Source organism: Ascidiella aspersa, chromosome 8 (genome assembly GCF_963924565.1).
Source record: "Ascidiella aspersa chromosome 8, kaAscAspe10.2, whole genome shotgun sequence".
Classification (NCBI taxonomy): Eukaryota; Metazoa; Chordata; class Ascidiacea; order Phlebobranchia; family Ascidiidae; genus Ascidiella; species Ascidiella aspersa.
In genome coordinates this window covers 7564428-7587634 of record NC_139454.1, presented here as the reverse complement: position 1 = coordinate 7587634, position 23207 = coordinate 7564428, and the positions used below count along the sequence as shown (strand labels likewise).

General features: G+C 35.0%; 1 protein-coding gene across 6 annotated transcripts; it reads left to right on the top strand.

The window, feature by feature from the left end:
- The first annotated feature begins 3001 nt into the window (after window positions 1–3001).
- LOC146135607 (paxillin-like) lies at window positions 3002–22980 on the top strand. 6 transcript variants are annotated; one of them, XM_083395116.1, is made up of 11 exons: window positions 3002–5055; window positions 8912–9012; window positions 10905–11004; window positions 11511–11622; window positions 13018–13129; window positions 13859–14000; window positions 15273–15385; window positions 16887–17060; window positions 18193–18423; window positions 20026–20146; window positions 21145–22980. In XM_083395116.1, exons 1-11 carry the CDS (start codon window positions 5043–5045, stop codon window positions 21303–21305), a joined length of 1380 nt encoding a protein of 459 aa, XP_083251242.1. In that variant the 5' UTR covers window positions 3002–5042; the 3' UTR covers window positions 21306–22980. The 6 variants fall into 6 exon arrangements, with proteins under 6 accessions (XP_083251242.1, XP_083251240.1, XP_083251241.1 ...); XM_083395114.1 differs by having other exon boundaries at window positions 11511–11634; XM_083395115.1 differs by lacking the exon at window positions 3002–5055 and adding an exon at window positions 8420–8660.
- The last annotated feature ends 227 nt before the right edge of the window (window positions 22981–23207 follow it).

Here is a 23207-nt window from a genome sequence, read left to right as displayed (position 1 = left end):
ACATTTTTTGTCCGCTTAAGACGCTAGAGATTTGAACACAGAGAACCCCCCCCCCCAAAAAAGTGCCATTTATTTAATTTTATTTTATTTAAAAAAACAGTTTGTCTTAGGGTCTTCTTTTAGAATCAATTTAAAGATAGACCGAAATTATTTATTCAATCAATGCTTTTCTTTTTTACTATGGTAAGAGTTTGTTGTCAATCCTATAATTAATTATTTTCTGTTCCTTATAAATGGGATGGTTTCCACCACTAGAGGCGTTGCGTGAGTCAGATGAACAGTTGCGAGCGCCTATCTTTTCCAATGGTTATTCGTTGTTTTCAGTTACGTGTTTTCGCGCTTTGTTTTTGTAGAGTCTATTGTGAAGCTAAATATTCGTTTTAAGTTAACTTTAATTAATATCTATAATCATTTTTTATTCGCAATTTCTTTAAATACTGGTAGCGAGAAGTTGTTAAACATGTACTGTTACAACTTTAATTTTGTACTTAAAATAGGGTTTCGGTTAAAACCAGAAGCATTTGCGTCAACTTTAAATTATAAATAAAATGTAATCAGAATATTTAAGGTCAGCTAGTTGCAAACAAAGTTGAAATAAGAATTTTTATGAGGGAATATTGTAGTTTTTGTGGTACTGCTGTGTTTTAACCTATAACTTTGCATTTTACAAGTTGTTTTTTTCACTTTTTAACAGACATTTTTAATTCAAAAATATATCTTCTATATGGTATTCTAAACGACATTGTATTGCTTGTGCACTTAAAATTTTCACCAGATATATCTTTTATACTCAACATTAATTTAACACCTTTTAATACAAGATACCTCGCATCTTAGGAAAATATTCGAGTGATCCACATCCTTTTAAAACAACTAACTATTTGTACTGTTATACTGTTTTGAAATAGGTGTAATTTTGTAAATGTTATCTTATTATAGTGATCCCATGTGGTTTTACAAAAGTTGAATAAATATAGCCTGGAGCCCTAGAGCAGACACTATCATGCAAGCTTGTGCATTTGGCTGAAAAATCAGGCACTTGCTGAATTCCAAAGAATATTTTAGCTACAGAACTGAAATCTTACATCTTGAGTCACAAAGAAACCGTATATTTGTGGAAGAACGCCAGGACAATGAGATAAGTTTGTCAGTTTCCACTGTTACAAACAAGTAACAACAACAATGAATCTTATCATTCTTCAAACAGTAGTCAAATCTCTAGAATAATATTGTACTGATTTTAATATGAAATTTAGTAGAATGTTTTTTACTTGTGGTTTTGCAAGCATCAATTTAATTCGCAGCATTTAGATCAACTGTATAATTTTGTTTCATTTCGTATCATACCAAAAATAAATGCATATTATGAAGTTTAATAAAACAAGCAAAACTGTTGACTTTTTGTTAGGTGTGAACTGTAGTATATGACATCAAGAACATGATTAAAAGTGTTTTTTTAATGCAGGCTTGTTTGAATCTTCCCCCGTAGCAATTATATTTCCAGATTAGTCTGTTTTAATTCCAAACCTATAAAAAAGGTATAAATAATTTTTATAAGATAATGATTATTATTTATTTCAACTCAATCAAACACTGTTAAAGAATCCCACAACTTAATAAAAACTGCATATAACAAACTAATTTAATCAGCGAGCACTAGAGGTAGAAAATAAACTTTTACCTGTTACACCACTTGGAAAGCAGCATCTGCTTAAATTGTATTCCAGTACCAGTTTCTTTAGTTCCATAAATTGTTAACCCAGGGAGAGAATGCATAGCAGGTTTAATATTACCAAACAAGTATTTTCTAGAAGTTTACACAAAATTCTCACTAACTTCAGAAAATTATAAACAACATTGTTAGTAAAAATTGACCAATATATCTAACTTCATTATGGTAAACCCTTTCACTTGGTAAATGCATGTTAGTTTAATGCACTTTCTGGATCAATAACTAGAAGCTTACCCCAAAACATACCACAGCCACCTTGCCAACCAAATTTCTCGTGAAAGATTTTCTGAGTGTGACAACAAGCTAAAATCGTGAACTAACTTAAATAACAATCCAGTCTTTGGGAATGGAAAGGGCGTAAATTGCAACAATTTATTGCCAGGACAGTTTGATGATTGGAAAAAGCAATATTCATATACTTGTCTTTGCGATAAAAATAAAAAAAAATGGTCTGATAGTGACTACAGGGATAAACTTACCAGTTAAACCGGTCAAAATATCGCAAACGGCCCTGATAACTTAATTATCGACCAAATAGTGCCAGTCTCAGACCTATCGCCATTGTAAAATAATGCGACTTCATCTGAGTCGGTCCGCGCGACCCCTAGTGGTGGAAACCATCCCATTGGTTGGATGAGTTTCAAATAAGCATATACGGTTATAATAGTTATTTAAACACCGAAACCTACCCGAAAAGTTGATTTATAAAGTAATTTAAACTAACTATAATTTGTTGTATATTTTACAACTAAATCACAATCAAAAAAACAAATAGCCTACTTCTGGTTACAGTGATAACTACGAAAACTGTACCATTACCAAAACCTGGGCTAGTTTTGAAGCGATAAGTGTTGTGTTTGTTGGACACAAAACTGAAGGCTTATGCGCAGCTAACATCGGCCTTCAAGTAAATATATTTCTCAGTTCAGTTTTGCAATGCTAAGCTTTTTCTTTACTAAATCGACGAATCTGGCGATAAGATATATTTTTCTCTTGTCGTACGAACAAAAATAAGTCTTAAACAACAAAGGAAATATTCTTGTTTTGACTTAAACAACTTTTAAGGGGATACAGAAAATCTAATAAGGAAATTAATTGTATGTTTGCAAAGTATATCTTTTACGTTTCCCAGAGTTTTTTTTTAACACACAAGAAAAAACTACTGATGCGTAACACAATAAACCTTCGTCACAATGAGCGATTATTCGCTATAAATCGGAACTGAGCGGACGAGGTGAGGGCAGTTTCCTTATATGGTCACTAGGTTAGAAAGTGCGTTTCTATTGTTTTGACCGGATCCAAACTTACTATAGTACTACCAGCAACGGAATTCGCATATAAATTTACAGTTAAAGCAATATAAAGAAAAACTAATTTCTGTATTTTTTTTGTTATTTTTTTTGTGAAAATAACAACGGCTTATCTATGTGATCGCAAGTAAAGGTAATAAAATAAAACTCAAAAGAAAAAGTGTAAACTTTTAGGACGATATCTGTAAACAAAAGGAACCTGTATTATTGTGTAAGCTAGCTTGCATCATTGTCTAGTGACTCAGTGCCTGCAGCCTGCTTACAAATTACCAGTCAATGACGAAGACATAGATAAAAGGTTGATTTACCGACCATTAACTGGGGTTTATGGAATGTTAATTGTTTTTGTGTAGTTTAGTGCTTTGTGTTTTGGGAATATTTATACGTGTTGACCGTGATAAAATGTGTGTAGTTATGAGTTTGCCTTGTTTTTAGAAAGTGTTGTGTGTCATTAGGTTTTGCCTTAAATTTGAGAATAGTGTTATAGCTGTTATACAATGTATGTTAAGTAATGTTTAAAAATGACTAGCTTAATTTAACTTGTTAAGTATTCATATCAGAGAAGGTATTTTTATCAATTTCTGAAACCTAATTGTCTTTTAGGTAATAATTTTCACTGACGCTGGTTGAACTTTTACACTTAGTTTTAATATTGGGTATTTTAGTTTGGTAGAGTAAAATGAGTCGTTTAGCTTACAAAAATCTTGATAGTCAAAACTCAACTTTATTTTCTTCAATTGATTAATATTTTCCACAAACATATTAATTTACAGTTTGTTAGGACTCATATGAACCTATAATGCTCATTTCTGTAATTCTGTTGTTCAATTTGTAGTTCAATCAGCTATTTTACTCTGTCAAGCTACTTCAGCTAAAACAACACAATGTTTTTTGCCACTCAATGAACTTTAAAACTCAACCCTACGTGTTGTATTTAAACATCATGTTTATTTATATATGTATGTGCTGCGCAATTTGAAAAACTCATTGGGTTGTGTATCATGTGGAGACTTTACAAATATATACAAATCGACCTAAACCGTTTGAACCTAAATTTTATTTAAATAAAAAAATGGTTTATCTGCACAATTTATGCCTTGCTACTCACATAATGCCATGTGCTTTTTTTACATTTATTTTAGAAAAGATCTTGGAATTTTACAATCAAGTTACTTGTAGTGTGTCTTATTGCATTACTTTTCAACCTTTAAAATGTTTTGAGTGCTTTTCGTAAAGGTTTTTCTGTCATAAACAAAATTTAACCTTAAAAAACAAGAAAATGTACTTAAAGTCTAATACCTGACATAGTAGCTTTAAACCAGTGGTTCTCAACCTTTTTTTCACTGCGTATCACCTCAAGCTCCTATGATCTTGTTGCGTACCAACAAATTATCAAAAAACTCAACTTTACTCAAAAAAGTTTCTCTTTTTTAAGTTGCAAGATACTGGTAGTCAAGTTTTGAGACTTTTTGTTGTTTTGCTATGATGTCATAAAAGAAATTTGCATAGATGTTCCGGAAAGATAATAGTTCCTGTCATTAAAGAAGCATAAAATATTTAACTATACTATCATTACTATGAATGTATAGTTTATTACAATAAAAAAATGCTTAACCTTTTGGTAAACCGTAATTTTACTTAAAACATACTGCGTACAGCGTACCACCCAAACTGACTTAGCGTACCACTAGTGGTAGGTGTACCACAGGTTGAGAACCACTGCTTTAAACCAATTCTTAATTTGTGCATGGATTTTTACCACCTTTTTTATATACATTTGGTTTAATAAATTTGGTATACAGTTGGACAGAACTACACATAATACCTCAAAATGCTTGTTTTGGACCAACCCTTCTTTATATTTTCCCTGTTTTATGTTTTGCTTTCAGATTTTTTTATAAATTAAGGAAATTTTTAGTGTTTCTTGATAAGCATACATTTCACTTCATCAAGATAATTAACCAACGTCCCATCTGGTAGATTTTACTTGGTTATCCCAAATGGATGATCTAGGTATGTACAGATGTTTAATAAGTATATATTTTAAATAGTGTTAAATTTAGTGTTTTTTTGTTTCTTTGTGTTAAATGGCACACAACCAATAATAATGGTAGAGTTATTTGGGTATATTTTTCAACCTTGTAGTTATATTGCTCTAATTTATTTAGCAACCTCAACAATGTTTAATATATTGGAAAAATATTTTGTAATAACAACTTAGTAGGGCATACTCATGTTTTGCGATAACATCTTGGAATTTTCAAGATTACTGATGGAGATGTATGTCCACCCTTTTATGATTCACAGTGTTTGCTTTGCACAGCCAGAGTTGAAAGAAGCTCTGGTTTTAGCTTTGTCACAAGTTTGGCTTTCTTGTTTGCCTAATGTTATTCCCCGCAACTGAGCAAACAACCACACAACATTGTTGAGTAGGCATGTTGAGTGTTTTCGGGAATAGTAATTTCTGATGGAATTTTAGTTATATATTTATTATTTTTTACTATGAACTGTTTTTTGCCATGGATCTGATTGTATTCACAAATGCTGTTTGAGGGGCAAATGTAAATAGTTGTTAAACTTTAAAATGTGTTCAAGTGCCCATTTACAGATTTCATATAAAACTTTCGATGTAAATCTCAAATTGTTTTACACATTTATTTAGCTTGGCCTTTTTTGCGATAAAAAAGTTTAGTAACCTTTTTGTTTAAAATTGCCACCCTGATTGATAGTCAAAGTTCTTTGTTGAAATAGTAAAATGAATTTTTACTCAACTGAAACTTCAAGATGACTTCAATTGAAATAAAATCGTTTTTCATTATGGTGGAGTACTGTTTACAACTGGACCTCAGTATGTAGATTCTACATTGTAAAACCCCTGACCAGCCAAAGCGTAAAATACGCGGCTTAATTTGCAGCCAATCCGTTAATTTGTTTGCACCATGCTGAGCAAGCAGCACGTAAATGATCCAAACCAGTTTCCAGTAAAACAAAACTATAGTTTGTTACGCTCAAATGCCCTTCAGCCACGCTCGACTGCCGCTCAGCAATTCCAAATCTCGCCGTTCCCAGCCGCCTTCGTTGCCCAAAAAAGCGCCCAGGCGATTTTGGGCCTTAAAAGGCGTTTCTTACTTGCGTTTAATCTGCGTAAGCCGCCGGCCCTTTACGAGCCGTACGCGACCTAAAAAAATGTCACGCTTGTAATGGCGAGACCGCTAGTGAGAAGACGTTTTATTTTCTTAGGGCTAGGTCTGTTCGTTTTTCGGCGGCCTTGACTTGTATTGCGGTGAAGGCTGAACATCCGTCGAGCGTGTCTCATTCCAAAAGTGGAAGTGTATGGTGTTAGCCTTTTCCCCGATTCGGTAGAAATTACAGGGCGCCGTTGTGTGTTAGGGATCGGAAACATAATCTTGCTTGGCGTTCTTGCTGTGAAATACAGTTCATTGGGTCTGTCTTTAGCAAATTCCAGTTTTAAGGCTTACCGAAAATCGACAGTTTTCAATTTGGATGCTTTTGATTTTAACGTGACGATTTGCGTTATGTCAGTAATTTAGCCGAGAATTAGACTTTCGACGCAGTTAAGATTTTTCTACGTTGATAAAAATAGTGAATTGACTGGCTGAGTTCAGATTCTCAAATGGATAAGTGTTTTTGGAAAACCGGCAATTCGACCGCTGTAGATAAATCTCGGAAAACTAATTTTCTTGTGCGTTCTTGGAAAGTGTTTGATTCGAGTTATGTCAATTGCTTACCAGGTCGGGCTGACACAGCCTTACCGAAAACCCTTTCAGTGAAAAGCTTCAGTTAAAATGTACGAAGGTCAGCCATTTCTTGGAGACAGAAAAGATCAAATGGGCGTCTAGGACGCACTGCGATCGAAACTATTGCATTACTTAATACTGGTTCACTTTCTTATTCTAATTGATGACAATTTGTACAATTTAGCGTGTCGTACGCTGTTTCACAGCTAAACTGTCCGGAAAATGAATAAACGGAGAAAATAGTTGGATTAGATTGGCGTTTTCCGATCGCTAAAGTTAAGTTGACAAGAAATCTACGTGACGAAACAGCGTACAAGTGGAGCTTTTTAAGCCCACGTAATATGTTATCGGGCAGGTAGAATATCGTTTTACTTTAAACGTAAAAACATAATAATAATTTTCGTTCATTGATCTATCTCTAAGAGCCAGATTTGTCCAATAGAAGCCTTAAAAGTATAGAAAACAAAGCGGTGGTTCGTCCAGCCCGTTTTACTGGCCTTGCTTGCGTAGAAGATCGCTTAATGGACGCTGCTCATTCGAGCGCGATTTAATTTGCCGCCCACGCTGGCGCACAAAACCAAGTCTTGGTCAAATTTTAGGCTTGCAGTGGCCAATTGAAAGCAGACAGCCTGTCAGCTTTAAAAGTGGGCCGTTTTAGCTCGGGGCGAAAAATACCGATTCGTTTGACTGCGCACAAGGAGCTAACGTTAGTTCTACCTTAAAGCTCTCAAGCAGCTAGTCGCTGCCGAAAAGGTAGAGAGCAACAACTCGGCTGGCGCAGGCCCAAGATTTCAGCACACGACTCTGACAGTCGTGCAGGAAACTGGCGTATTTCGCGCGTTTCTATTACGTCACATTCCCGAGTGACGTAATGGCCAATGGCGCTCGCGTTGTGTCAATGGACTGAGCTTATTTTGAGTGCATCCTCTCTCTTTCAATAGCGATGCACTTGGCTCTCGATTCTGGCTTATGAGCATCCGGTGTGCCGCCGTTTCAAAGCTTGGCTTGCGTTGTCCGCCTTCCGTGCAATCCTACTTTATACCGGGATAAAAGCCGCCTCAAAGCAGACAACATAATGCACCGTTCTTCCGGCGAAAACACAACTCTTTTCCACATACTTTCAATTGAACTTAAATGTGCGCATTTCGCGGCACATTCCGACGATTTTTGTACTTTCCTTATAAAGTTTAGCGATGTTCCTATTGTGTTTTCGCGTTTGTAAGGATTAAACGCTTATTTTTTGATATGCTGGAATTTTGTTTTTCTTGACATAGACAGAGCTTGCTGATCTGTATGTTTGTTTGGAGTGAAAAATTGTTTACAGTTTGGTTTCTGGCCCTAATGCAAGCATGACAAAAATGGCATTTTTATCCTAGTTGATTACATTATATATGAAAAGGTTGAGTAGTTAATGCCAACTGAATTATGCTACTAGACTTTTTTTTATAAATATTTGCTTTAATTTAGAGCAAGGCAACCTTTTTTCTTGTAGTGGAGTATGCTTGAAAATTGTTGTTTATTGTTGTTAATGTTCTAAAAATTAACTCCCATACCATAGTTACATAAATTAGCTGATCTGCAGTTCTTTGTGTTTTTTGATGTTCATTATACAAATTATGTTTGGTAGAATTTTTTTTGCAAGTTACTTGTCATTTTATCTGAATAACTGATTAATTCAAATAACATTTCTTGTTGTTGAAAACACAAATTCAAAAATAGTGAAACATAAATTCCAACGCAATATGTTTTTAATTTTTTAGCAATCATTTACTTATCTGCATTGTTTAGTCTGATTCGGTTATTTTTTAAACAGCCTAATATGCAGTAGAAAGTTAGGGAAAATGTGCCTGCGACCCCCAGGTAATATGGATTTTGAAATACATTCTAAAAAGTAATCATTTTAACTCATAAACATCAAAATACCATATAATAGATAATGGAATAAATAAACTCATGTTAGTAAAATTGTTTGATCTATTCAACATATTATATGAAAGAAAAAAACATGATTGTTCTGGAAAGTTATTTGTAGTAAATGAATTCCAGATATAAAACACACAAAAAAATCGGAAATCCTAAAATGCTTACCATTATATTTTCCATTGTTGCAGATGCTTTGCTGCAGGATCTCCAGGCAACCATTCCTCAACCATCCACATTTGGTCCAACCAAGACCAACCATGATGAGGTCATTTCAGACTCCATTAAACAGGTAATTTTTAGTTTTTTGTTTCTCATCATCACATGCAAGTTTTGTGCAGTATGCTCCTGTATACTACCTTGAACAATATGTTTTGTTATCCTTATGTCTGGGCTGTACTATGCTGCTTTTAAAAATGCTTTAGGTTAGTTTTAATAAAAAGTTTTGTCATTTAGAAAAGAAATACCCGGTATAGGCCGGTAATCACAAAGTTCATTAAGCTAGTAGTATAAAAAATTTTCAGGATTTTCTGAAAATCATCTTTTAACTCACATATCTGCTTAAACCAGCTTTTTGTCTCTGTTTTTGAACAACCAGTTCTCTTTGTATGGAATTTATATAAATTTCAAATAGACATCGAAAATGTCTTTCTATTAACCATATAAAAATCACCTTCCATCAAATTCAAGTTCGACCAAATGGCCATTATATATTCCTTTACCGATTCTAGGCAGACACAATGACTGCAACAGTACTCTTGCCTGATTTCTCTATAATAAAACTGCACGGGGCGTCTCAGTTGCTTTGCATTTGAGGAAGCTTTAATTGAAGTGAGCGTTAAACAACAATAGCAGTACCAGGAAATGCCTGATCAGTTTTGAATCGGACGGGTGCAATGTATCACCTATGCAGTTCTGCACCACAGCACACTTTAGTGGTGGGGAGAGTCAGTCTCACTACTGTGCTCCACAGTACATTGGTTCAGTGAGGTGATTTGAGTCTTTCAAGCTGGATATTACGCAGATGTTGTGTCAGCTATTATCAGTTGCATAAACTGCACAGCGACCTTCGGAGGTCTTTTTATTGATGGATGCTGTTCTAAAGGGTTGTTATCCTACTTGTGCGTAAATTTAATTTAAAATTAATTTGTTAGTACTAATGTAAAGGCATTCTAGAAGACAGTTGGAAGATTTTTTTATCATTGCAATTAACATTTGTTAAATTGTCATCCTTTCCAGTGATCTAAAAACTATTGTTTCAGCTATTATCAGCTGCATTAACTGCACAGCAGCCTTCGGAGCTGTATTTATGAATGGATGCTACATTCTAAAGGGTTGATATGCTACTTGCTCGTTAATTTAATTTAAGAATATTTTGTTAGTACTGGTGGAGTTTAAGGCATTCTAGAAGATAGTTGGAATTTTTTATCATTAAAGATAAGAGTAATTTTTTTATCATTGCGATTAACATTTGTTACCATTGTCATTGTTCTAAACTATTGTGTCAGTTAAAGTCAAAATTCATCTTTTGCTGCATAAAGTTTGTAAAAGTGTATAAAGTTCTTGTTTCTATTCCAAAGTTTATTAGGGCCACTAAACTATATATACACAACTAAGAATTTAATTTGTTCGAAAACAATCGACCTCTGTGATTGGTGAGTTTGCATTTCCTGATTTGCTTTGGCTGTAAATAGTTATGTTTTGCCTTTGCAACAGAACTTCCTCTCTCCATTCGACCTGTAAATAAATGTCAGTAGAATGAAAACAGTATTAAAATACAATTTAAACTTGCAGCACAGTGCACCAGTGGCCACTAACCCAAGGCCTAAAATTATTTATATCGGTCTGTAGTATATTTTCTAAAAGAGACTAAATTATATGAATATTAATAGTATTTTAACAAATAATGTAAACTGGATTTTGTTAATTTTTACAACAATTTTATATTATATATACATTTTATTAAAATGTTTTTTATAATATGTTTCCTTTATTTAAAATTAATTAGATCAATAAAATTTGACACAATAATTTATATCCGTCCTATGATGTTCGCATGTTACAGCCGTCCGGTCCTTTTTAAAAAAGTTTGGCCACCCTTGCTGTACACAAACACACTGTTTTTTTTTAATATTTACAATATAAAAGTTTCCAGGTTTTTGATTGTTTGATTATAATTATTAGACGGACTCTACGACAGCAATGTCTGCACTGAAAGGAAACCTCAGTGAGCTAGATTCACTGCTAGAAGACCTCTACACAACGGATGAAGTTCCAAGCACACGTAAGCATTCATTTAAAGTTTATCAACCTAAACAGCATATTTTTGTTAATCAGGCTTGCCACACTTTTTTTTTATATCTATTAAACGTTGTTAATTGTCTTTAAATTGATATACACATTTAACAGTCTTTGAAAAACACTAGGATTGTTCAAAAATCGTTGAATAGTTTTTGATAAACCCCGCTGATTTCCAAAATTTTAATCAAAAGTGACAGAGTAGAACAAGTTTTTAAACTGTTTGTTTTGTATTGATCATTAGATTCGCTTATATACTGTATTCTTTTTAAATTATATTCAAAACGCATCAAGTGATCCACTCTTGGGTCATTGAAAAACCTGTATAATATTTTTTTATGTTATAAAAAGGAATGGCAAAACTTTAAAGAGTCCTTTTCCCTTTATGTCTCATTACAAGCCAGCTAATTCTGTGGCAATAGTCATACAGGGTTTTGTGTAAGAACACAGTGACATTACAGTTGTAATAATTTGTGTGTTTTTATATCAAAGCACCAACCCCCCAGTTTCCCTCTTACAACAATGGATCGGCCCAACAGGCGACTCCGACCCCCCAAAAGAAGTCTGAAGACATCAACAACATCTTAGATCAGCTGCAAAGCGAGTCTTTGCCAAAGTAGGTTTTTGTTTTTGTTTTAAACCTGCTGCACTGCTCATTGTAAACATGATCATTCTTTATAAATTAGTTTTTTTTGGTTTATGTTTCTCATATTTTTATCATAAAGTAAATAATAAAACTATTTTACATGAACATCTCCACTAGCATTTTTTACAAACATTCCTGTTGATGAATTAAAACTGTTTGCATGTATGTTCTTTTGACTGTTTTTCATTCAGTCACTGATGCTAATACCCAATTAAATGTCGGTTGAATTTAATCCAAATCAGGTGTGTGCTTAAAATGAAATAACTTTACTAACTCGCCATGATAGAGTTAACTTTCCGAAGTCAGGTTGTCTTAAATTAAACCAATAAAAGCTACAGTTTGGCTGTTGTTTGTGTGAATGGCCAAACGTTTTTTTAGAGACACTTACGGCAACCTTTTTAATACTTGGTGATAAATTGGCCACATTTGATTTCTTTAAAAAATAATACCCATATATAAATGAGACAAACGAAATTAGGAAAACTTAGTTTACTTGGATGCTGTTTGATATAGACATTTTATTTGACTGCCATCCTGCTTTAGGAACCGTAGATTTGTGATGGAACCGTAGATTTGTGATGAAAAACAAATTAGTCAATATGCAATCGTGTGTGTAACAATTTACTATTTATTATGAAAACTGTTTCAGGTCTGTAAGGGTACAGGCAGTGAAAAAAAAAATGTACACCACATTGTAGATATCACTAGATTAGCATGTTTACCCTTTATGCTTGGCTTGTTTGTTTGTCATTGAAATGATTGAATACTATATTTACCTTGCTTGGTCATTATGATTCAGATTTGATAAATAGGAAGTGTGGGTGTAGGTGTACGTAATCATATGTTGTCACGGATATGAGTTCGGCAAAACTTTGTGAAATGATTAATGTTGGTCTCTTATAATGAATTTCATTTTATATGGGGCAATTTTTACAGTTTTATATCCACTGTATATTTAATAGTTGATCTGAAAGTATTTATGATGGTATAGCTCACAGTCACACTGTTTTTAAGTAGTAAAAAGCATTGTAACTCCCATAAAAATAAAGTTTTATTTGTTTTAGAGTAATATTTGTTAGAAACAGCATGTACAATATTCTATTAAGCTAGACTGGGTGCCCATCAAGCTAATTAATATAAACATGCTAACATTTTTCACTTTTATATAATATTTGGCGTTGAATGTGTTTTTAATGTGACAATATCCTATATTGCTCTATATTTTGCCTGCTGTCTTATTATAATGCTTTGATCGTACACAGAGGCCTATTTACAGTATATACACCTTCATTCAATTTGTATACAAACGTCACATTGCATATGTCTGAAATCTAATTGACACTTAATATTCAGCAACAACAACAAGTCAAATGAAAGAAATTCTCCGGTTTCGGCTTCATCAGCGGCCCAGCAACTTGATGACCTTATGGCTTCTCTGGTCGGCTTTCAGGTGGTGGATCAAAGGGTAAGCACACAATGTAGTCGTTTCTCTCATATTGGAAAGAAATTCCTTGGTTTCTTAGCAGTGCAAAAGTTGACATTTTTGTACATCCTATATAGTTCCTATATAGTAAGTTCAAAGCATTGTTTTATTTTCAAAAAGGCTGTGTTAAAAATATTTTCAAGGTTAAAAGAGTGATTTGTCTGATTTTAGAAAACCATCTTAATGAGTTTATTTCCATTAATTTGATTGGTTGATTTGAATTTCATTAACCTTATAAAAATTTTACAGCACTGCTAAATAATAAAGCTGTTGTGCTAATATTTTCATAATTTTTCGGTGTTTATTAGAAAACCTCACAGCTTCTCTAGTAGACTTTCAGATGGTAATTCAAAGGGTAAGCTAACAATGTAGTCATTTCTCTCATATTGGAAAAATCCTTGGGTTTCTTTCTTTGGTTTTTCTAACAGTACCAAAGTGGAAAATCTTTTCCTAAGAGAAAGTTCACAGAACTGTTATACAGTCTGTTTTGAAAAAAGGTTAAATTGGGGTGCTTTGTCTGATTTAAAAAAACAATCTTTATGAGTTTCTTTCCATTAAGATTATTGGTTAATTTAATACAACCTTATTAAAATTTCACAGCACTGCTATACAATAAAGCTGTTGTACTAAAATTCTCATAATTTTTTAGCGGTCATTAGCTCTTAAGCAAAAGAGCACTTGAACAAATTGTTTATATAAATGTTACTGTAGGATTCGGGCAGCATTGCAAGCGACAAGAGTGACCCTCCCTATGCAAAGCCGGACAAGAGCAAGTCCCACCCAACTTCACCCCCTGCTGAAGCCAAACCAGTGCCAGTTCCTGTTGTGATATCAGCTGCACCAGAACCAAGCTGTAAGTAGTTTGCTTTATTGAAACTAAAAATATTTGTCATCCGTATATTCCCTTAGTAGCATTTAAAGAAAGTGCCTGTGAGCATTTTTCAAGAAAAATCGGTTTTAGATGGTTGAACTAGTCCAGGCGAATCACACATAGCCAACAATGGCATTTTAGTGGTCATGGAGTGTTTTAGGGTCTTATTTTTATATTTCAATGGATACCAGTTCCATTTTGCAAAACATCCAAAAACCTAGGTTGACATAGCTAAAGCACATTAACTTAATTTCATGGCTTATTCAGAGATTACTATTGTTTGTTTACTATGTATTCATTTTCATGGTTTGTGAGATACTGGTTTACAGATAAATTGAAGAATACTAAAACTGTGTCCCTGTCATTCAAATATTTTAAATAGGAACGGAATTAGAGTTTTCTGTATGAAAGTTTAAAAAAGAAGAAAAGCTAAAGCTAAAAAAAGCATGTTACTTTTGTTGTAGTCTATAATTATGGTATTCTTGGTTTGAAAACGACAAGTTTTCGTCAGTATACTATATGAAATGGCCAGTAGACATACAGGATTACTTGAGACACATTGAATTCAAACAAAGCCATAAATTGTCTTTAGAACCTGGAGAAATGCTTCCACATGTTTAGCAAGAAACACGACTTTGAAATCTCCATCGTTTAATAGGGCACAACTCTCACATATTACAAGCAGTGTTATTACTGTCAACGCCAAGCGAAGTGACCTGGTTGAACGGTCATTGTGTGTGACTTGCTCACCAGATATGTTTCCTGTCCCTTATGAACCGGTTCAGTTTATGCATGCTACAACCTTTTGACCCATTGAACACAGTTGTTGTTGATGATTCAATTTTGAAAATGCTGACCAAATTGGAGGTTTCTATTTTTGAATTTGCAATAGCGGATAAGGCGTTGCATTGCAGGAGAAATGTAGTTTTCCTGATTTCCACAAGTTGGTCTCTGTTACATGGCGATTCAGATTTAATGTGATCCAAACTTTTGTTTGAAACTTGTTATTGTGTTAGGCACTAAATTTAGCTCATGTATGACTGTACTAGTTATGACTGATGTACGTATGTGACGATTGTTGCTACAATGTGGCGTGTTCAAAATAAAAGCAATGTGATAAATATACATTTTTTAAACTGCTGTTTGTTTAAACTTAACTCCCAAATGAATCTGCACCAAATTACTTTAGTATAATTTATGACCTCTTAAAAGCTAATTTTGCTAATTTTGCTAATTTTTTTGCTTTGTTTTCAGCAAACGATCTTGATGAGATGCTTAAGAGCATGAACAAAGATCTTGTAAAACAGGGAATACGTCCGGCTTCCAAGGGAATATGTGGAGCGTGCGGAAAACCAGTTATGGGGGAGGTAACATCTTTTAATTCTTTTATACCAAGCGTCTGCCCAATATTGGTTAAATAAACCATGTTTTATATCCATTTTATTGCATACCGAACAAAGACAAGTTGAAAATTGAAAACCGTTACTATTTTTTGGTATTAACTGACATACTTATAACATGTTTTCCTCCTAATCAATAATAATATAATAGTGTTATGCTTTCAAAGCCACAAGTTATTGTGATTCTCTGTTGATTCTAAAAGCCAAGTCACTCCCTTATTGTTTGTAATAGAATCTTTCACATGGGCACAGCTAGCCAAAATTTCGACTGCCACAACAAGTTGTTATGTAATTCACAATCACAATCACAGCACAATAAAATCGTTTGTTTTTAAAGTGTTTGCTACACTAAAACTTGTGCAGTGTGGCTAGTGTATAGTGGATTTCCTGGATTTTGGATCTAACTGAACCAGAAAGTTTTACGCTTCCATTCGAATGGAATGTGCGAATAACATCATTTTTCTCACATGCCTGGCGGTTAGAAGCCTCGCAATGTTATTTCACCAAGTCCCGGCTCAACCCGACTCTAGGTCACCTTTACAGCTGGCACAATATTCACTGCCTAATGCCGTCATCTTTTCCTGTTGGTTTAGCCTGAAGGGCTGCTGGCCTGCCTTGCTGTGCAAGTCAACGCTAAGGCGAGGTTTTACGTCGCAATGTTACGTAATTCTGCTTGAAGCTAATAGCACATCTTTTAAAAGTCCAAGTCATGCTCAATTTTTTATGTTACTAAAAGTATTTGAATATCATCGAAACCTGCGTTTTGTTAATTTAATAAATGCACTTATGTCATTTCCAAGTGTGAACCTTTTATTGTGTCATTCTATAACCTTTAAAGTAAAATTGGCATGATAACTTTGTTGTAAAAATCGTTATCTACCCTGTTATGCAAGTCAACGCTCCAGCGATGTTTTACGTCCTCATGTTACACAAGTTGCCTAAATATATTACGGCATCTTTAAAATGTCCCAAGTTGTACTCACCTTTTGTCACCTGTGGATTTTTTATCATTGTAACAAAGTAAATTTAACGTGATATCATCATCCTAAATTCCTAAAAATCCTGTATAATATTTAATAAAAATAACATTGCTGTTAAATTGAGTTTTTTTCTAGCTATTTAGGTTATTTTCATTGCAAAACGCAATACCTACTTCGTTGAATTACATTCTGTTCGGACATCCTGATTTAATTTTCTCCGAATCTCTCATTTTATTTAACGCTGTGCGTGACTTTTTGTTAGCTTTGCGTAGATTTTGATGTAATTCTTCCCTTTGTCCAAATTTTAAATTCTTCCCATTGTCCAATATTGAGTTGTTAGCTGTTGTGCCTTAAAACCGTTTGTTACTTGTTGTAATTGGTGTCACAACAAATTTTTTTTTCAATCGTAAGACTGCCAGCTGATTGTCGTTAATCAATAAACCAAATTTGCGTTATTTTTGTACTTATTTTTTATTTTTCCTTTTTAGGTTACCACCGCCCTGGGCAAGGTCTGGCATCCGGAGCACTTCGTGTGCGTGATTTGCGAGGACGAGATCGGCACCAAGACCTTCTTCGAGCGAGGAGGAAAGCCTTACTGCGAGAACGACTACCACAAGCTCTTCTCGCCGACTTGCGCTTACTGCGAGAAACCTGTTTTAGGAGTAAGTATTTCCTGATTTTGGAGCATAATGGTTGGAGGTTGTAGTAAGACGTAATAAGAATATCAAAGCCCATACAACTTCCTGAATATTTCTCTTTTTGTTACTTTACTTTGAGTGATACTCATTCCACTTTTGTTACCTCCTATGTGCAGAGTCGCGTACTGCAGTACACGCTACGCCAGGGTTTCTTCAACTTTTTTTAACGAGACCTCCTGAAAAAAGACTTGTGGCCAGGGTTGGCATAGATTCATAGAACGTAATATATTTCATATTGGAATATTACCGGCCATTAAAAACTCTTGCGCGTCCCGGGCTTAAGCTGTTCTCAACCATTATGCGTGTGCATTTTACCAGTGTTGTAAACAATCCATTTTGAAATGACTTCAGTCAGGGTGGTCCAACTTCTTTTCATCGCGGGCCAAAAACAAGTTTGTTTTTTATCTTGCGGGCCAATGTTTTTAAATTGCGATTCTTAGACTTATTGCTGGCAAATTATACATAGTCTATGGCATATATACTAACTTTATGGAATGTATACCTTTGTTCAGTTACGGTAGTTATGAAATAATTTCAACACCAAAAAATTGAAAAACAAAAATTAAAGTGATGTTGCCAGATTGAACCAAAGTTTGCGGGCCAAAAAAGCTGAACTCGTGGGCCAACTTTGGCCAGCGGGCCTGCAGACTTAAGTCGCAGTTAAGTCAGTCGTAAAATTGTTTTATTCCAATTCAAGTCTTTTCAAATAAATACCAAGTCCCAGTCAAGTCATAATTTAAGCAAGTCAACTTCAAGTCAAGTCCTGTTCATAAAAATAAAACCTTAAACTATTAAAAGTGGTTAACGCGTCAAACGCAACTTATAGCTAATAATAGTTCTATGTGCAACAAATAAGATAAATCACACAATTTTAGAAAAAAAATCTTAATGGAAACACTTAATATCAACACAAGTTATGCCCAAATAACTTTTAGCCAACTCAAAGGATTTGTCCGAAAGACTTAAGTCTGGTCAAGTCATTTTGCCCAAAAGACTTACTTCAAGTCATGTCAAGGTATATGAAAACAGTGTCTTCAAGGCACCTACATCAAATCATTGACTCAATTCATTACAACACTGCTTTTACCCCTCTTAGCAATGCGTGACCGCACTGAACAAGACCTGGCACCCGGAGCACTTCTTCTGCGCCATGTGCAGCAACTTCTTCGGCGACGAGGGCTTCCACGAGTACGAGGGAAAGCCCTACTGCCGCGCCGACTACTACAACATGTTCGCGGCCAAGTGCGGCGGCTGCCTCAAGCCCATCCTGGCCAACTACATCTCGGCGCTCAACGCCCAGTGGCACCCCGAGTGCTTTGTTTGCAGGGTGAGTGGACGTTTTTTCTTATTCCCGTGAACTTTTAAAACGGTGTTGTGTAGCAAGGTTTGGAATTTGAAGGGTATAGTTGTTCCAATTTCGACTGACAAAACTTAATGTTGAGGGTTTAGTTCATGTGTAATGGGGATGGCTCAGTCGCCGTTTTTTTGCTATTTTTTTATTGCTGCGAAGTTTTAAAACGGCGATGTGTGTCAAACACCCGGCCCGGGTAGGGCTTTGAAACCTTAAAAATCACACATGTTTTTATTTTTTATTTGATAATTTTTGTCGATATCTACTAAATATAGTAGGCGTGATTGGAAAAAAAAGTAAAGCCGGTCAGAATGTCAGACATATGGCATTAAATTAGAGAAACATTGCTCAAAATTTGAAATGTTGGACAAAGTTTCTAATTATAAGTGACTAGGCTCGGAATTTGAGTGGTAGTTGTTCCAATTTCGACTGACAAAACTTAATGTTAAGAGTTGAGTTCATGTGTAATAGGCATGCCTCAACCGAAGTTTTTTTTGCTATTTTTTATTGCTTGGAAGTTTTAAAAAATGTGAAGTGTGTGAAACACTCGGGTAGTGCTTTGACACCTTCAAAAGGACAACGTATTTTTAAATTTGCTGTTTTTTATCGATGTCTGGCGCAAATAATAGTGGGCATGATTAAAAAAAAAAGGTAAAATAGCTCAAAATGTGACGGAATTGGCTCTAACTTAGAGGGACATTTCTCAAAAATTCACGTGCAAGACTTTGAGAAGTGTCGATGACATTGCCTAAAATACTATGATAATAGCTCAAAAGGACAAGTTTCTAATTGTAAGTGACAAGGCTCGAAATTTTCGGAGTAATTGTTCCAATTTTGAATGACAAAACTTGGTGTTTAGTGTTTAGGGTTGAGGGTTGAGTTTAATGGGCACTGCTCAAAATGTGAGGGAGACTTTGCCCCAAATGTAACGGACCGAGCTTTAATTGTCAGGATCATCATTTACGGTACAAGTACAACCACTGCTAAAACCGACGGACACCAGGGTTTGAGAAAACACAGCGCATGTAACCGGTTCACATTGCCGCTCTAAAATAACGCTGTTCTATTTTTCGCACCGTTTTTAGGCTGTTTTCGGGGCACTCGTATAATAAATTTGATTTTTCGAATAACTTTTTTTTTGTTAAACAACTTTTCTTACTGATTTTTTTATTTTTGTTTAACAACTTTCGTGGTTATCACCGAAAAATAACTACGAAATTTGTAAAACAAAAATAAAATTGTTGGAAAATTCAAATTTATTACCCGAGTGCCCCCAAGACATTTAAAAAGCTATAATCTGTTCATTTTATTTTTTTCCCCTTTTTAGGCTTAAAGTTTCGCTTTCGTTTCATTTCAGTTTTTTTATTTTTTTTTACTGTGTTTTTATGAAATAATATTTTGTAAATATAGATTATATACTGTTAGGACTTAAACGTATTAAAAAACTTTGGAAACGAGTCACTCGCCGATATGGCATTTATAATTTTAGGCTTTTAACTAGGTCGCCAATTGGTTACATTTGTTTTAATTTTGAGCGTATTAAAGTAAATTCAACCGCGTTTTCCCGTGCGCTTACAGGAATGCCTTGCTCCATTCACAAACGGCAGCTTCTTTGAATTGGACGGGCAGCCCTACTGCGAGACGCACTATCACCTGCTGCGTGGATCGCTCTGTTCAGGATGCCAGAAACCGATCACAGGTAAAAAGTTAAAATTGAAGACGCCAAATATGGTTGTGAGTTTGGATGTTCGATATTTTCGTATCAGAGTCGATGCCCGATGTCAAGTGGTAGTGTCGGTACTCGTCCATTATAAAGATGGTATGGAACCTGTACTGACTATCGGCATTTTGTTTCTGATAGGGTCTGCAAATTAACACAGCAATTACTAGCTCAAAAAAAAAAAAGTGTGGAGCATAATGGTTGGAGGTTGTAGTAAGACGTAATATGAATATCAAAGCCCGTACAAAAGTAGGTATCATGATGTTAAAACTGGATAAAGAGTTATTCGAAACGTTCAATATGATACCTACTTCTGTATGGGCTTTAACCGTTTTTTTTATTTATTTTTTTTATTGTCGCAAGGTTTAGGATCGGGAACCCATATTTGTCATCTTATATACCGGACTTGATATTGGCACTGAATTCACAAGTATTGGGCATTTCTAGTTAAGAGTTAAATGGCTACCCAAAGTTAGCGCAAAGCGCGAGAAAATGGCGTTAATCTGGGTTCATCCACAAAGCTTTTATTTAGAATGAGGTGTAAGCAAAGCCCACAACAAAGATTCGCAAATTGTTCAATATATTGTCATTTATCAGAGTGATTTAGAAAAAAAAAATTATTTAGAACCTAAAAGCTGTTAAGTTTTTTTTTTATATTTTTAGTTCAATTATTGCTCATAATTGGCGGATTTCACCTGTTTTATTAGTTTTACCGTTCTGTTTTTATGTAAATGACTTTTATACATGGATATTTCCAATGTTATGGTCTTGTAAAACCTATAAAATTCCTTTGAAAAGTCTTTGAATTTTGATAGTTGCAAAGCCCAAACGGTCGAGTAGTTCGCGACATCATTTTGATTAAGTCGTTTCAATACGAACTTGTATCATCTTCAGTTAAGGTGACTGATAAAGTAAATCAAAGCATCTCTTGTAAAAGGTGGGAAGCACTTGTTATCTAATAATGTTTTTTGTCATAGGTCGCTGCATCACTGCAATGGGCAAGAAGTTTCACCCGGAGCACTTTGTGTGCGCATTCTGCCTTAAGCAGCTCAACAAAGGAACATTCAAGGAGCAGAACGAGAAACCCTACTGTCACCAATGCTTTACCAAACTCTTCGGCGTTCCTACAGTGGGCTAGGCCGCCGCCGCTGCCGCTTCCAACCCGAAATCCTCGACTCCTCTCACGCCGTTCTGCGGGAAAAAGTGCCTCCAATCCCCGCCGATTTTCGAGCGGCTCGCCGATGTGTGTATTTGAGATTATGCGCGCGCGTAAAAAGGCTCGGCACGTTTTTAGTTTCGCGTTTGTTTTTTAAGGCGGAATTGGTTAAATTATTTCGGAGCGTTTTCCAAAGCGTTTGAGGTTGCGTCGAAACGCATATTTCTTTTACGTTTTTTTTTCTGGAATCCCAAAGAAGCTCGGCATTGTTCAAATTTGCGCGCTGAAATAAATGCTGTAATTTAAGATTCGAAAAAATAAGCATTTGTCAAGTGAACGCGACACAAAAAAGTTCGTACGCTAGTTATATTTTTGTTTTCATAATGTAGTTCGTTTAAGTTATTTAAAATTCTAGAGTCGTTAGGCCCATCGACTTGACCCAGCCCGTTTCATCGTTAAATTTTAAACATGAAATTGCCTTTTCAGGTTCAGATGTATGCTCGCAGCTTGGTAGGAAGCACTATGTTTCAGTAAATTTTCATATCACTTTTTTTCGAAATAAATAAAGGAAAGCAAAAAGGAGCTTTTAATTTTTTTTTTTTTGAAATATTCGGTCGCTCGCTAAATTTACTAAAAAATTCCCACCCCTTTCTTGTAGAAACATAATAATATTGTATACACTGCACTATGGCCTCATTGCTTTAAAATCGGCCGTTTGCATCTTTTAGCGCTTCGTCTGTTAACGTTTACTTAAGTTTCCGTATTTTTTACGTCGCGAAATTGCAGCGATCTATTATTCTTATCTTATTACTATTGTCGTTGTTATTACTTTTCTTATCACGCCGCCCTTATCGTGTGTTGTCTTAACCGCTCGCGTCTTATATGCTTAAAACCGCTATACAAATTGCGCCGAAAAGTGTACGTTGGTCGCCCTTTGCTTCTTGTAACTGTATCGCTTTTATAGCGCGAAAATGCTGTAAAAACCCGCCTTTCTGCCGTGGTGGGTTATCTTGTTTTCGTTGGCGATACGCTATTTAGTTTAGTGTGTTCTAAAAACGTTAAAAATTTGATATGTCCGAAAAATTCCGACATATTAATTGCTGCGCACTGGTGGGTAAGGATTCGTAAAAAAACGTGATAAAATTTAAAACGATAACTAAAAAAATATTGGCAAACTTTTTCGAGGCCGGTTGAAAGTTTATTTTGTGTGTTTGTGTCACTTTTTCCATTGTCTATGTTAAGCTTGGCGTTTCAGCAACGTTTGATAAAACTCTGGATGCCCGACGGTCCCCGTTAGCTTTGCCTTATGTTCTGACGTAATAGGCTTGTGAATTGCATTTATTTGCACTTTAGTTGTCCCCTTAATCCCGTTTTATGCGCACGCTTGGAAAAGAAAATCCCTTTTAAACTCCGCGTCACTTAAAAAGTCCAGCCAGGTTGTCTTTTATCACCGTTTTGGCTCGAACACACACGTTTAAAAAAGTTGTTGTTTTTCAAATGAGACGAACACTCGCTTCATTGTGACGTCATTATATCACAAAAATAGCACACCGGACTGCGCAAGCGTTTCTCTTCCTTGTTTTTACGCCGCTGTTCGTTACGGAATCGTGTATTATTTTAATTGCTATTAACCCCACGAATAAAATTATACATTGCTTCTTTCCGCGTGATTTCAGATGAGCCAAGAGTAAAACACTGATTGATTATCTATCTATCGTTTTTCGGTAAATACGTTAATCGAAACTGTAGGCCTGTAGGGTCAGTAGTTTCCAACGTTTTTTTGGTTTAATGCACCTTCTGGAACAGGGATTGGCATTGGGAAATTATTTTTTAAATTGTGTTTTCCTGAAAAAATATAATCTGAACATGTTCTTGTTTTGACAA

Bases quoted from the DNA above. Each gene is read 5' to 3' on its own strand.
- LOC146135607 (XM_083395112.1), top strand. From the start codon at position 8,881: ATGCTTACCATTATATTTTCCATTGTTGCAGATGCTTTGCTGCAGGAT. The intron at 15,386-16,886 runs GTAACATCTTTT...TTTCCTTTTTAG, and splicing joins GAAAACCAGTTATGGGGGAG to GTTACCACCGCCCTGGGCAA. The intron at 17,061-18,192 runs GTAAGTATTTCC...TACCCCTCTTAG, and splicing joins GCGAGAAACCTGTTTTAGGA to CAATGCGTGACCGCACTGAA.